At 40.6% G+C, this 14,574-nt stretch overlaps 2 protein-coding genes, 2 non-coding genes and 1 pseudogene across 5 annotated transcripts; all 5 read right to left on the bottom strand.

Moving 5' to 3' along the window:
- Positions 1-124: 124 nt before the first annotated feature.
- LOC115748082 (ribosome biogenesis protein NOP53) lies at positions 125-10,016 on the bottom strand. Of its 2 annotated transcripts, XM_048283669.1 has the most exons (13): positions 9,986-10,016; positions 4,157-4,350; positions 2,862-3,028; positions 2,745-2,787; positions 2,628-2,653; positions 2,411-2,491; positions 2,204-2,314; positions 2,018-2,106; positions 1,653-1,772; positions 1,434-1,556; positions 1,031-1,097; positions 845-924; positions 125-389 (listed from the first exon to the last, which is right to left on the bottom strand). In XM_048283669.1, the coding sequence occupies exons 2-13, from the start codon at positions 4,323-4,325 to the stop codon at positions 377-379; spliced, it is 1,089 nt and encodes a 362-aa protein (XP_048139626.1). In that variant the 5' UTR covers positions 4,326-4,350; positions 9,986-10,016; the 3' UTR covers positions 125-376. The 2 variants fall into 2 exon arrangements, with proteins under 2 accessions (XP_048139626.1, XP_030540338.1); XM_030684478.2 differs by lacking the exon at positions 9,986-10,016 and having other exon boundaries at positions 4,157-4,400.
- LOC115748238 lies at positions 3,130-3,231 on the bottom strand. The gene has a single exon (XR_004016205.1). It is a non-coding gene; the product is annotated as a small nucleolar RNA snoR100 (small nucleolar RNA).
- LOC115748237 lies at positions 3,537-3,648 on the bottom strand. Its single transcript, XR_004016204.1, has one exon. It is a non-coding gene; the product is annotated as a small nucleolar RNA snoR100 (small nucleolar RNA).
- On the bottom strand, positions 5,045-7,345 carry LOC115748165 (annotated as a pseudogene).
- Positions 10,017-11,578: 1,562 nt separating the features above from the next.
- LOC115748164 (WAT1-related protein At3g28050-like) lies at positions 11,579-14,450 on the bottom strand. The gene is made up of 7 exons (XM_048283670.1): positions 14,254-14,450; positions 14,088-14,153; positions 13,791-13,904; positions 13,076-13,313; positions 12,827-12,982; positions 12,560-12,711; positions 11,579-12,030 (listed from the first exon to the last, which is right to left on the bottom strand). Exons 1-7 carry the CDS (start codon positions 14,448-14,450, stop codon positions 11,895-11,897), a joined length of 1,059 nt encoding a protein of 352 aa, XP_048139627.1. The 3' UTR covers positions 11,579-11,894.
- Between the last annotated feature and the right edge of the window lie 124 nt (positions 14,451-14,574).

Here is a 14,574-nt window from a genome sequence, read left to right as displayed (position 1 = left end):
CCGACCCGTTAATTGTCCAAAAGATAGGAATACAAAAACCCGAACCGTTGATTGCTCAACCACCGGAATCATACTGATTATTCTCGACAGCGGGGTGCTTCCTTAATAGAACACAAATGAAGCATTAATGGGAAATTTTTTGTTATTAAGATGGATAATGATTTCAATTCATATTAAATACATTACTATACAATATGCAGATTGATCTAAACAAAATTAGAAACTTAAAACATCTTCACCTACCCCAAAAAGAGAAGGTTAACATCGGTGATGGCTCTGTACTCAAGCTCAAAGCGAGACGCAGGCTTTGTCCTCAGGTTTGGTCCACCGTCCCAAGACAGAAGCTTCTCCTGCTAGATGGAGATCGGCTCACTGCTCACCTTCGGCTTCTGCCAATAGAAATACATTCACCATGTACAATCAATGATCACTTCAGGAGTGTAATTATAAGGAATCAAAAGTATATCACTACCAAGGGAAACCTTGCTCTTCCTTCCTCTTTATACAAGCTAAAGACAAATTATATATAATAAAAGCCAATCAAATTAACAGGTATCTAAATCATATGCTGTGGCTTGGATCATGGCACCGCCTCATACTGTTAATGCACATAAACAGTATATCACAATGTGGAAAAAATAACACAAGGCATATTTCCTTGACAGCATATATTAGAACAAGAAAGAATTGCAAATGAATTAAACCACGCAAACCTTCCTCTCTATAACTCAAAGAAAGAACTAAGCAAACCTCCACGTAACCCAAAGAAAGAACTTTAAATGGACTGCAACTACATTTGACAATACAGACCAAACGTTCAGTCCACTCAAAAAGAATCACTAACCTTCTGTTTCTGGCTGTTGGAACAACCAGTCCCCTTTTCTCGAGGCTTTTAAATCGATCCTTTGCTAGAGTGCTACAACCCTTCATTACAACCAGAATGAGGAAAACTTAGCTATCCATATTCATATCTCTGTCACAGAAAAATACGAAGCACTAAAAGGTTAAAAAGGGGCGAAAACTCTCTTACTTTCAGCTGGCGGAGGGAACCGGTGATTTCTTCAGACAACAGTACTTGCATAGGTGCTGGTTCAAATCTGTAGAGAAGGTTTAAAGTTATCACATCTGATACCAAGAAACAAGAACTGATTACATACTCTGAGAAGAAATATAAAAAAACTGGCACCAATTGAAACAGATAGAATTTCCACAACTAGATCAAGAAGAGAAGTCGATATATTTATCAAAATAGTCAAACTTTGGATTGCATATCTTTGAATTAACATAAGTTCCACAAACTACTGAGACAGCACGCATTTCCTAGAACATTTCCACCATTGGTAGTTTGAAAGGGGAAAGCAAAAGAGAATTGTCATCAGGAGCTTCATGTAAACACATAAGATAACATTCAGTGTAGAAAATCATGCACATACTTGTGCTTTCCCAGGCGTGGTGGACGCAACTTTTCTCTTTCTTGCTGAGCAACAACACGTCGGAGATGCCGTCTTTGCTTCTCCTCATCCTCTTTCGCAATTTCTTGAATAATATCTGGTAAGCTGTGCTAAAGAAAGATGCCATTGTTAGTAAGGTTCGCTGAGACATAAATTTGCTGGGGCTCATGCATAAAGTACTGGAAAGCAGTATTATCATACCTGTCTATTTCCTTGGACAGTTGATCAATCTTCTTTGTTTCTGCTTCCTTCTTCAGCAAGTCCTTACGTCTTGCTCTCCGATTCAGTTCAACACGTGTCACAGGCTTTGATTTGGATGACCTGCAATTGCATGATTTCAACTAAGAGCGATTCATACCCCACACACCAGCCAACTAAAGATGAAATTTTCTGGCTAATGCCAATCTAACAGAAGCAGACATTACTATAGCATGAACAATAAAGATAACCGGAGAACGCAAGTAAAGAGACGCGTACTTCATTCTAAAACTCCTATCTGCTATTTCCTTGTACAATCACTCTGATGTCAACAACTGAGAAGTTATAAATTGTGAAAAGAAAATCACCTATTCTCGGTTGCTTTATTCTCATCACCATCCAGATTTTCCAAGCTTGAATCATCATCACCCCCATTATCAGCCTCCAAGAAATACATCTGGGGCATTAAAAAAAAAGTTAATAGAGTTCCACAGAGGTATAACATGACATATTAAAGTAGAGAAACAATTGGATCTCAAAAATAATAAACTTACATCTTCCTCATCAATAACTTCACCTTGCACGGTTAATGGAACAGGTTCAGGACCCAACTCATGTTTATAGACTTTCTGCATCTCGTCTGCAACAGCACATGCCAGAGAATCCTAGATAAAAGTAACATACCAAATAAGAGGTGACGCTACACACATCAAATTTATTGGCTGAATGCAATATAAATATATACCCACACACATACGTACCTGGTGGCTCTCAAAGGATGGATTGAATGAACAGCCGGGAGGCTCAACTTCTACAGCTGGAATAATTGAATGCTTGGGTTTCTGTTAAAAGGGAGTAAAGATCATAATTAAATCCAGTCAGGATTGGATAAAAAAATGAAAAATTCCAAGAAATTGTTACTTAAGGTTTTAGGAGCAGTTAAGAGCAAAGCAGGTACAAAAGAAATTCAGTTATTACCTTCTTGAGCTTGCCATCAAATTTATCTGCAAAAGCATTGAACGAACATTACATCACACATGTCTTGAATGAACAACCTGTTGGAAATACCATAGTTAGAAGTACAGAGCACCATACCTGCCCACAAGTCAACCATACCAGAAACTGAGACAGAAGCATCCTATTAAAAGTAAAATTAAGAAGACGGTCAGCCCTCATTCACCGTTAATGAAACATCTCCAAAAATTAGCTCACCTCGTTATCACCTTGACCACCATTGTTCACAACTTCTTTTCTTTTCTTTCTGGATTTCTTACTGACAGTAGAGGGGACTGCTTGGACAAAGGGGTTCTTCTGAAGAACACTGTCAGTCCGAAGTACCTTTTCCCTTTGCTTCTCAATTTTACGCTTTACCGAAAGATCTAAAGGAAAAACACAGGACAAAGTACCCTCTTTAGTGACTCTTTCAAGATGAAGACTTTAATTACTCTTTCATCCAATTACATTATCCAAACATTAATCTGAATGTGGGTCACAACCAGGCCCTCAAATCAGACATCAGAGAGAGCAGACATGTGGACCCAAAGATTCATTCTCTGTGCACATTACCATGCTTCCTTCATGAAAAATATCCAGAGCATCGGCTTATTGTACACAGATAACACAGTTGATATATCTACCCAACGGATTATAAGAAGTCACTGTTAGTTCAGCAGGAGCAAACAGCTGTGACACAATGAAAGCACAAATCACACTTCATTATAAAGGAATGTGAGAGAGAAATCTCTACCAAGGTTTCTACTCAATATGATTCTACTATATGCTAAAAAAATGACAAGATAAAATTAGATCAATAATTTGACCCAAAAAAAAATTAGATCAATAATTGAGTTGCAAGATATGATTTTTTTAATAAATCATATGGTTTCAAAATATAGGTCGTAACCAGGCCCTCAAATCAGAGCCTTGGAGGCATCAGGGAGAGCAGACATGTGGACCCAAATTCTCAATCTCCGTGCACATTACCATGCTTCCTTCATTAAACAGATATCCAGAGCATCGGCTTATTATGCACAGAGCCCAAGCGAGATTATGCTATCAAACGAAAGATGTGTACTACTGTCACGGCAAACTGCTGGAATTTACTCCACTCGAGATAAGTTGTGAGGACACCTGCACTTCACCTTTTTCCAAATAAGATCACAAACGATGACGACCTGCAAATGGTCTAACCATAATCTCCCAGAGATGCACGAATCATCACCATATAACCGTCTCATCCACACAAGGGCGTAGTTAAATCGTAGCTCAAATCAGATAGACCAAATGTATATGCCGAAGCAATTAACCCAATGCCACTGCAAAGGGATTCTTCATGCTCATGAAGAAGAAACCAAAGCCAAGTTCACATCACCCCGTAGGAGGCACCCAACGAAGCACCATCAGCAAAGCATTAGGCGTACAAAAATGACAGAAAAGCAGACACAGCACAGAAACATGCTGAACACCACAGAGACACAGAGAGAGAGGGATAGAGCTCGTTGCAATACCTCTGGCCTTATCGACGAAGAAGAGAGACTCGCTAGGGACGGCGGCGAGAGATCCGCCGGAGAGAGCGTCCTTCGTGGACTTCTCGAAGAAGTCGTGGATGTCCTCCGTGCTAATGTTGGCTCTCCACGCCTTCTTGCCCTTCCTCGAGCCCTTCGACACCTTCCCCATCCCTTCTCTCTCTCTCTCTCTCTCTCTCCCTGTGCGTGCGTGTGTAACAATGGAGGTTTTAGCTCTCTCTGATCCTGCTTCAGCTGCAGAGCTGAGCTTATATAGCCCAAATTAGGGTTTTTCCCCAATCCACCGAAAAGATACGAGTAAAATAAAATGTGAACAACAAAGAAATGAAAGAGCGGTAGAGGGAGTTTCCGTTGGGCCGCCAAGACTCTCAACTCTCAAGAGGCCCATCTTTCTGCACCTTAAGGCCCAGCCCATGAAACTATTTTTCATTTTGTCCATGGAGATAAAACCATATACTTTTCTAAAATTAATTTACTGAGTGGAACAAATTCGGGGGGGTTCATCATAATAGTGAGAAAAAAAAAATGGGTGAAACTAGATTAATATTTTCCTCACTTAATTTCGAGGCGAACGATCGACATGAAATTCTATCTCAATGAATTACACGTACAGTCTCGTGTTATTTTGGAATTGCAACGATTTTTGGAATTACTCGAAAATTTCCCATAAAACATTACATTAAAAAACAAATGAAAAAGCAGACTTGCCCTTTTGTTTTGTCTTTGTTAATCAAGTGAAAACTTGCAGTCACTCTGGATACATAAATAGTCAAGGCAAGTGAGCAAGCCTTGTGAACCGTTTACACACAGCTTCCTGCTTTAGTACCAGTAAAAATCAAAATGGAGAGCAAGCAGTATAGTCACACTGCTTCAATGGCTTTGATGTTTCGGCAGTAGAGGAACTTTCTGAGATGGCGGGGATTGCGTGGCTCTCTCTTGGGACTCTTCATTTGTCTCCTCCTTCGTCTTCCCCCATATTACAGTGTAGAATCCGACGGATATTATCATCGCTCTGATGAGACTCTGAATTCCCGGCACGTGGAAGAAAATGTTCGTGTGTCGAAAGCATTGGCAGCACAATGAAATGAAAAACAGAAGCGGGATTAGCTTACCGTTTCGCGTAATGCAGAGCTAAGCGCGTCGATGATAAACGATAATGCGCATAGGAGGACGGTTGGTGGGAAAATGGAACATTAACGCATGCTTGAACAGTAAAATTTTTCCAAGTACATCTAATACCTTCCGAGATGAAGCGCATCGCCAAGAAAGAAGAAGCCCATTAACACGGCGATGACGATCGACGCCGGCTTGAACATCGCAACATAGAAGGGACCTTTCAGGCGGATCACCCAGGTGTGAACACAGTTGCGCAGGCACTGCGCGAAAAGTCCCTAAAGATGCCCAAGGCCGAGGGGCGTAAAAACATACAACACTTTATAAAAGTTGAGATTGATTGTTCTTGATCAAGTTAACATGGGACTGGTTTATGTATGGTCATTCTCTTACCGAGCATATTACAGAGGCAAGTCCTATGTCGCTCACTTTCCAAGCGTTAGTGTCATGTTCTGCAACCAAAGCGACGATTGCAGCAATGAAGCTCCCAACTATACCATGCAAGAAGGTCACGGTCAGTTCAGCTGGATAGTCCTCCATTATCTGTGCCTGCATGTTCATGTCTTGACGCTCATTTGGATTAGACAAAGTCATTTCTCTAGCACTGGGAAAAATTAAAGTTGTGCAGTGACAAAGCGTGTACCAGAACAATGTAGTACGATGGAATAAGAATGTATTCGGCCATGAGAAATATCCCTCCCAGGAGCCAGTTTGAGCTTGATGTGCTCAAAAGCGGAACGAATGAGAGAGGCGATTTCAAAGCCATGCTAATAATTGGAGGACCCTTATAGAGAGTGACAACAAATGCACCGGATATTGACAGAATGGTCCCAATGATCTTGGCCTGACTGCTTTTTCTCTTCAGTGATACTTTCTCCATCCTTTTCGGTAAGGAAATGAACAAATACATATCATGTTTAGGTAAGAATTAACTTAGTAGAAAATATTACCAGTATAAAGTAGTTTACATAGTCTTGGTCGGGGGATGCAGCAGCATAATGCAGAAGTCTAATTCACTAACATGCTGCACTGCTCTTATTGCTGAATCAACGGTTGTCTAGTCACGGGTATCAAATTGTGGAACATTGACAGTAAACATGGTTCAATCAGGAAGTATCGAATATGTCACACTTACACTCCTCTAATTAACAACAGTACTCGAGATCTCGAAGTAAGCGAACCAATGACATAGACCAGACATGTTATTGTCTACAACAAAAGTTGCAAGCAGTAAGAGAAAATGCCAATTATGAAGAGCTGTATTGCTAATCTGCTGGTCTATATTGGATAATCGGAGTCGACTAGTATCCTGAACTGATGAACAAAATCTCAATCCCAACTAATCAGGCATTACACAATCGTCACAAGGGGGAAGGAGAACCTGAAAAGGATGGTGAGTATGAAGGTGAAAGCCGGAGTGAGATTGCTGAGGGCTGAACTAAGCGCTGGAGAACTGAAACTAATCCCGGTATAGCCCACGATCTGTGATAAACACCTGCTCTTCCCCCAAAAAGAAAAGCACCCAAAAAGCAAATTTGCAACTGAGAAGGCAAAGAAGCAAAACAAAGCAAATCAGCGCAGCCAATTCAAGAAGGTCTCAAGAGAAAATGGGACACCCATTTCTTGGCTTTGCCTCGTCTTTTCCTGCGCAAACTCGGCCACAAGATCAATACCAAACTTGTACAGACAATTACCCAATGAGGCCAAGAAGACCAATTTTGGCTAGTATGGCCAAGCTGAGAGGAGGAAGTGCTCCTGATCTGGACAGAGAAACCAAGAACAAAACTCAGCTGATGATAGCTCCTCAGTCCTCACGAAGATTAGGCTTGTACCCACTTGAGAGAGAGAGAGAGAGAGAGAGACCTATTGGACATGAAGGGAGCAGGAAGAAGAAGAAGAGCAGAGAGAGCATAAGCATAAACAAGGAAGACATGGTGGCTCAACCCTCTCAAGGTGGCTGCTTTGAACAGTGTGTACACCCCCACACATGCTGTCTATCCCAACCAATGCTATGAATGGAAGCACCTCCATATACCAGTCACATCTTCTCCTTGCCATCTCTCTCTCTCTCTCTCTCTCTCTCTCGCAGGCACGCACAGCAAACAAGGAAACGAAAAGAGACGCTTCACTTCAGCTTCAGTTATATCCTCTGCATCCGAGGTTTCTACTTTTCTAAGGTCTCCTCATCAGAGAGGCATTGCTCGTGTGGCTGGACTGGCCACGGTTGGCGGTGGAGCCTATTCTTTTCAATAGAATGAAACTCTCATCATTGTTCAAAAGAATAACGACAGAAACGATCAGATCGCTTTGGTTTATTTACAAAATAACAAGAAGGATTCGTCCTCGTTTTTTAGTATGGACCTCCTCTTCTGAATACTTACAATCATGAATCACCTCGTCGCTTCCGTTCGTCGCTTAGCCCAGGGGAGAGAGTTGCTTTCCTTTCATTATTGACTGGGTATCGGACAAAAGCTTTTTAACAATTTTTTTTTCTGGGTGCATTTCTTTTACGAAAAATAAATAATTTAAAAAATATTTTCTTAAAAATAATTACTTGTATCGCTTGCGATAATTAGCCAATGACATATGTTTTCATAACCGTTAAATTTCAAACTTTTACATCAACTTTTCAACAACCGAGAACAACTTTTTCAAACTTCAACCACTTCTGACCATGACTGGTCATTTATTTCACACATATTAATAAAGTTGAGTTAGACGACTTTTCTTCATGAAGGATAATTATTTGCGTCGTCACTGTCTGACCTTCGGGGACGATAAAACATTCACTAGAATGTTTAACCTTGTTCTTTTTCTCGATCTCAAGAAGGGACAAAGAACTGGGAACCTATGTTGGCACAAATTCTTTTATTTACTGGTAGATTGGAATGGTGATTGCACATGAATTAAACGATTCTTAAAGATATGTAAGGAAAGAAATGTAAGTATTAATGCCTTTTTCGCATATCTTAAGCTCGGATTGCCTCAACAAACTGTTTGGATTGAAGTTAAAGTAATACTCCAAATAATGTTACAATGTGATTGTATTTGTGGAAATTTCATTACTTAGTTTTGAGTGCTTCCAATCACTTTGTTTATTTATTTATTTATTTTTTCAGCTTTGATAAATTAAGACGAACAGATCTTGAAGATCACAACTACTTTCGCCCGCCAAAAAAAGAAAAAAGAAAATGAAAGAGTACCAAAATATTGGATCAAGAATAAAACATGTCAGTCGACAAAAAATTTGATTCACAACATCTTTTAAGCTCTGTTTGTTTCACGGAAAATGAAGTATTTCTGAAAAATGTTTTCTAGGAAGTCGTTTTCTAAGAAAATAACAATATTTTCTGGTGTTTGGCCGAAAGCTGAAAACGAATTGAAAAATATTTTCCGTCGTTTAATAAGGAAAATCAATTTCCATGACACAAATTTTTCTAATTTTTCGATTTTTTTTGTGGCATAATTACATGGCTACGGAGGAAACCACACATATATAATTTTTTTATTTTTTAATTATCTTTTTACTTTTTTTCGATTTTTTTGTTAAATTTTTTTATTTTTTTTAAGGGCAATGGAAGGTGTGAGCGCACTCCGCCATGAAAATGGCGATCCCTTGCCCTGTTTTCATGCTCTGCAAGCAAATTTCACATCTCATCTGCAACAACAGCCATGGATTCGCGAAATTGAACAATGTCGGGGCCGTTGCTCTGGTGCTCGCCGCCACCGCTCCTCTTCGGAGCCGTCTTACACCGGTGCCTCGGGCTGCTGGGCCCGGACGAGGCCAGCGTGGCCACAGAGGTCCGACAGCAGAGGAGGGGGCTCGGCTGCGGCTGCGGCTAAGACCGGGAGCGCAGGGGGGAGGGATCGGAGAAGAACCCGAATTTGGAGGAGATTTTGGGGCTATTGCCGGTGCTGCCGCCATGGTTGATCCGCGGGAACTTGCGGGAGAAGGTCTTGGCATCGTCGTCATCTTTAGGGATGGACGTGTAGAACGCTCTTCTCCAACCAAGGACTATCGTTCATCCTTGTATTTGCTTCGTTTTGGGATGGAGGAGAGAGAACGTGGACTGAAGAGAGAGAATACGGATGAGGAGAGATTTTTTTTTTCAATGTCAGTAACTTACGCACCCACGGGCTAAGATGCAGGGGGAAAATGATTTCCATTTCTTTAAGATGAGGAAATCATTTTCTTTAATTTTAAAAAGTTTTTTCTATCGATCGGAAAATACTTTTCATTGATCACTCATTTTCTACCCTCACAAACACCGAAAATTGAGAAAAATGTTTTCCAGAAAAATATTTTTCATGAAATAAATGGAGCCTTAAATAGATTTAAGGACTCCCATGAAATGTTCCAATATCTAGAAAATAATGAGAAAAGGCTGAATGGCCCTTTTATTGTCTTTTCGAGTCAATTGAATGGCTCCATATGGCAATGTAAATAGTGAAGGCAAAGTAATGGCGTGTATGATAACACTTATAGAGCGGAAATTCATTTAGTAACGTAATTTCTAAAGCTGAAATTCGTTTGGTTACATAACTTCATTTTTCTATTTATGAAGTAATCTTTTACTTCATAAGTTATTTTCGACCCACTTTTAGAAGTAAAAAAATAAAAAATTACTTCTCTTTTAGAATTAGAAATTTCTCGACATCAATATCTTTCTCACTTTAGCAATTTTTCGTTCTCGCCGCCTCTCTCTCTCTCTCTCTCTCCATTGCGAATTGCTTTCTATACTCATTCCCAATCATGCCTCCACCGTCGCCACCAACTGTCGAACACCGCCGCCCCCGCCGTGACCTCCGCCAGCCACCACCGACCGCCGACACCTACGCTCCCTCGCCAATGGTTGCCTCCCACTACCACCGTCACTCGTCGTCGAGCCTCTAACTCTGGCCGCCGTAGTAAAAAATAAATAATAATTTTTTATTTTTAAAAAGTAAATACTATTTTTTACTAATAAAAAATTATTTTTTAAAAAATTTTAAAATTAAAAAAATTAATTGCATGAGAGTTTTTTTAGCAATATCATTTTTCTTAATAACTACAAGAAACAAATATTCTGTAATTTGGTTAGATATAAAAGTATTTAAGTAATACGGATCGAGAATGTGTTGGATCGGATATGGGTTGTTAAATTTGTACTGTATGCAAATAGGTTAAAACGGCTTAAATGGGTCAATATAGGATAGACCATATTCATACCGACCCAAAACCGACCGGACCCGACCTACTCGTTTCACACCTCTGATTCGGAAAACTAGGAACCGGTTCTGGAAATTAGGAACCGGTCCCTTTGATCCGATTCCGAAGTGGGACCAAACCAGGAATTGATCACCCAACTTTCATCCATTCAATAAGATCTGCTAGTCTCCGTTGATTTAGATATCAATTTCAGGAGCAGAATATTTAATCGCAAATCCCTTAGCTCAGATGTCACTATTGATGGAAGGGAATCAAAATCTGAACATGATTAGTATGATAGTGCTTTTCTGAACAATATCCGGTGCAATCACGTTGTTTTTTTTTTTTTTTTTGGTCAGATAAAGATCAATCACGTTGTTGATTTGTTCATTATTTAGCCCCGGGAATCACAAAATATTAAAAAGGTAGGACAAGAGTTCATGATGCTGTTAGGTCATTAAGCTTATGGGCACCAGACAAAAGCTCCTGACAAGAAGCCAGTGATTCTTTTATTGACATTTTTGTGAATAAATAATTGTCAAGTAATAATCCAAGAAAAGACAACAAAAAAGTAATCCCTGAATTTTGATTAAATATTTGACAGATTTTTTTTTTATCAAATATACAATGTCATCTCTAAACTTTTAATTTATTCAGTGTGATGTGCGAGTTGAATGTCCAAGGTGATCACTCATTTTGTTCAAATAATAAATAAGATGTAATCTGATGACGTAAATTCTTACATGCTAAGTTGGACATTTAAAATAATGAGTTAATATGTCCATCCATTTTAGAAAAGGAAACTAAGATTAGGGCGTAGTCGTGCCCATCATTATTTGATGGCGTGAATGATTATATTTTGATTTGAGATGAAATATCTTACATGGATAATTTATGCGTAGCTCTTTTTTTTTTTTTTTTTGGTCCACCGTTCAAACCCGACGGATTGAAAGCCATATCAACAGATTTCATTAGATGAAGTAACAGTACCAACAAAAAACTTTTGGCAACTAGGCGAATGTGCACTTAGTTCATCTTGAAATGCAGTTAAAGCAGCATTTATCAGACAAAGCAAAGCATTATATTTCTGTAACTACTGGCTAGAGACTTCTGCGCTTCAAAATGGACCATACCGGAAGCAAGATACTAGTTATTCTTGCACGCCACAGCTCGGTTTAGTGCTTGGAGCGACGCCTTTCAACCACACCTATCAATGGTTTGAACAAGCAATCTGGTTTCTCGGGGATCGACCGGAAATCACTGTTTGATCCTTGGACTCAGACCAATGATAAGCACGACACGGACACCAACTTGTCCAGGCTTACTGAGGGCGAGGAATCCTTTCCACAAAGCTTCCAAGCAGCACCTATCTTCAATCCATCTCAAGAAATTTGCTCTTCACTTGATCTGTGTTAGCGGTCATCGCAGTAGAGGGACTTCTTGAAAGGACGGTGATTCGAACCCACTCTCTACAGACTCCTCAACCACTTCCTCTTTTGCCTTCCCCCACATTACGATACAGAACCCAATGGACAGTATGGTCGCACTTATGAGACTGCGAATTCATAGCAGACAAAAGCAATAGTCATCCTCGGCGTACATAGCACAAGAATGTAATTAGGCAAGTGAGCAAGCCTTGTGAACCATTTACGCAGAGCTTCCTGCTTTAGTACCAGTGAAACTCAAAATGGAGAACAATCAGTACAGTCACACTGCTTCAGTGGCTTTGATGTTTTGGGAGTAGAGGAACTTTCTGAGATGGCGGGCATTGCGTGGCGCCCTCTTGGGGCTCTTCATTTGTCTCCTCTTTCGCCTTCCCCCACATTACGGTATAGAATCCGATGGATATTACCATCGCTCCGATGAGACTGTGAATTCCCGGCACATGGAAGAAAATGTTCGTGTTGAAAGCATTGGCAGCACAGTGAATGAAAAACAGAAGCAGGATTAGCTTACCGCTTCGCATAACGCAGAGCTAAGCGTGTCGATGATAAGCGATAATGGGCGTAAAAGGACTGGTTGGTGGGAAAATGGAACATTAACACATACTTGAAGAGTAAATTTTTCCAAAGTACATCTAATACCTTCCAAGATGAATCGCATCACCAAGAAAGAAGAAGCCCATTATGATGGCGATGACGACGGATGCCGGCTTGAACATCGCAACATAGAAGGGACCTTTCAGGCGGATCGCCCAGGTGTGAACACAGTTGCGCAAGCACTGCGTGAAAAGTCCCTAAAGATGCACAAGGCCGAGGGGCGTAAAGACATACAACACTCTATAATAGTTAAGATTGACTGTTCTCGATCAAGTTAACATGGGGCTAGTTCATGTATAGTCATTCTTTTACCGAGCATATTACAGAGGCGAGTCCTATATCGCTTACTCTCCAAGCATTAGTGTCATGTTCTGCAACTAGAGCAACGACTGCAGCAATGAAGCACCCGCACATATTATGAAAGAAGGTCACAGTCAGTTCAGCTGGATAGTCCTCCATTACCTGTGCCTGCATGTTCATGTTTCGGCGCTCATTTTGATTGGCCTAAGTCATTTCTCTAGCACTAGGAAAATTAACGTTGTATAGTAGCGTAGTGTGTACCAGAACAATGTAGTACAATGGCACAAGAATGTATTCGGCCATGAGAAATATCCCTCCCAGGAGCCAGTTCGAGCTTGACGCGCTCAGAAGCGGATCAAATGAGAGAGGCCATTTCAAAGCCGTGCTAATTATTGGAGGACCCTTATAGAGAGTGACAACAAATGCACCAGATATGGACAGAGCGGTCCCAATGATCTTGGCCTGACTGCCTTTTCTCTTCAGTGATACTTTCTCCATCCTATTTGTTAAGGAAAAGAACAAATACATATCGTGTTTAAGTGAGAAGTTAACTTAGTAGACAATATTACCAGCATGGAGTAATTTACATGGTCTCGGGGGATGCAGCAGCATAATGCAGAAGTCTAATTCGCTAACATGCTGCACAGCTCTTATTGCTGAATCAATGGTATTCTAGTCACGGGTATCAATTGTAGAACATGGACAAAAAAAAAATGGTTCAGTCAGGAAGTATCAAATATGCTGCACATACACTCTTCTAATTAACGACAGTACTGGAGATCTTAAAGTAAGCAAAATGAAGGCATAAAAGAAAAGTTGCAAGCAGTTAGAGAAAATGTCAATTATGAAGAGCCCTATTGCTAATCTGCTAGTCTATCTTAGATGATCGTAATCAACTACTGTCCTGAATTGATTAGCAAAATCTCAATCACAATTAACCAGATATTCCACAATCAATACAAGGGAGAAGGAGAACCTGAAAAGGATGGCGAGTATAAAAGTGAGAGCTGGAGTGAGATTGCTGAGGGCTGAACCAAGCGTTGGAGAACTCAAACTAATCCCAGCATAGCCCATGATCTGTGCTAAACCCCTGCTCTGCCCCCAAAAAAGAAAAGCACCCAGAAAGCAAATTTACAACTGAAAAGGCAAAGAAGCAAAGCATCCAATTCAAGGTCGTCTCAAGGAAAAATGGGACACCCATTTGTTGGCTTCGCCTCGTTTTTCCTCTACTAACTTGGCACAAGATCAATATCAAACTTGTACAGACAATTACCCAATGAGGCCAAGAAGACCAATTTTGGCTAGTATGGCCAAGCTGAGAGGAGGAAGTGCTCTTGATCTGAGCAGAGAAACCAAGAACAAAAACTCAGCTGATGATAGCTCCTCAAGAAGATTAGATTTGGATACAATCGACAGGGGAGAGAGAGAGAGAGAGATACCTATAGGACATGAAGGGAGCAGGAAGAAGAAGAAGAGCAGAGAGAGCATAAGCATAGACAAGGAAGACATGGTGGCTCAACCCTCTCAACGTGGCTGCTTTGAACATCGTGTAGACTCCCACAACTATGCTGTCTATCCCCACCATTGCTATAAACGGAAGCACCTCCACGTACCACTCACAGCTCCTCCTTGCCATCTCTCTCTCACGCACGCACGGCAAACAAGGAAACAAAAAGAGACGCTTCACTTCAGTTTCAGTTATGTCTTCTGCATCTGAGGTTTCTACTTCCTAAGGTCACCTCATCAGAGAGTCAGTGCTC

Source organism: Rhodamnia argentea, chromosome 8 (genome assembly GCF_020921035.1).
Source record: "Rhodamnia argentea isolate NSW1041297 chromosome 8, ASM2092103v1, whole genome shotgun sequence".
Taxonomy (NCBI): Eukaryota; Viridiplantae; Streptophyta; class Magnoliopsida; order Myrtales; family Myrtaceae; genus Rhodamnia; species Rhodamnia argentea.
The sequence above is the reverse complement of the archived record's forward strand: the minus strand, read 5'-3'. Positions and strand labels throughout refer to the sequence as shown.

Bases quoted from the DNA above. Each gene is read 5' to 3' on its own strand.
- LOC115748082 (XM_048283669.1), bottom strand. From the start codon at position 4,325: ATGGGGAAGGTGTCGAAGGGCTCGAGGAAGGGCAAGAAGGCGTGGAGA. The intron at 2,492-2,627 runs GTAATAACTGAA...CCCTTTTAACAG, and splicing joins TTGATGGCAAGCTCAAGAAG to AAACCCAAGCATTCAATTAT. The intron at 2,107-2,203 runs GTAAGTTTATTA...TTAATGCCCCAG, and splicing joins AAGTTATTGATGAGGAAGAT to ATGTATTTCTTGGAGGCTGA.
- LOC115748164 (XM_048283670.1), bottom strand. From the start codon at position 14,450: ATGGCAAGGAGGAGCTGTGAGTGGTACGTGGAGGTGCTTCCGTTTATA. The intron at 13,314-13,790 runs GTTCTCCTTCTC...CTTAACAAATAG, and splicing joins ATACTCGCCATCCTTTTCAG to GATGGAGAAAGTATCACTGA. The intron at 12,712-12,826 runs GTAAAAGAATGA...GTGCATCTTTAG, and splicing joins TCGCCTCTGTAATATGCTCG to GGACTTTTCACGCAGTGCTT.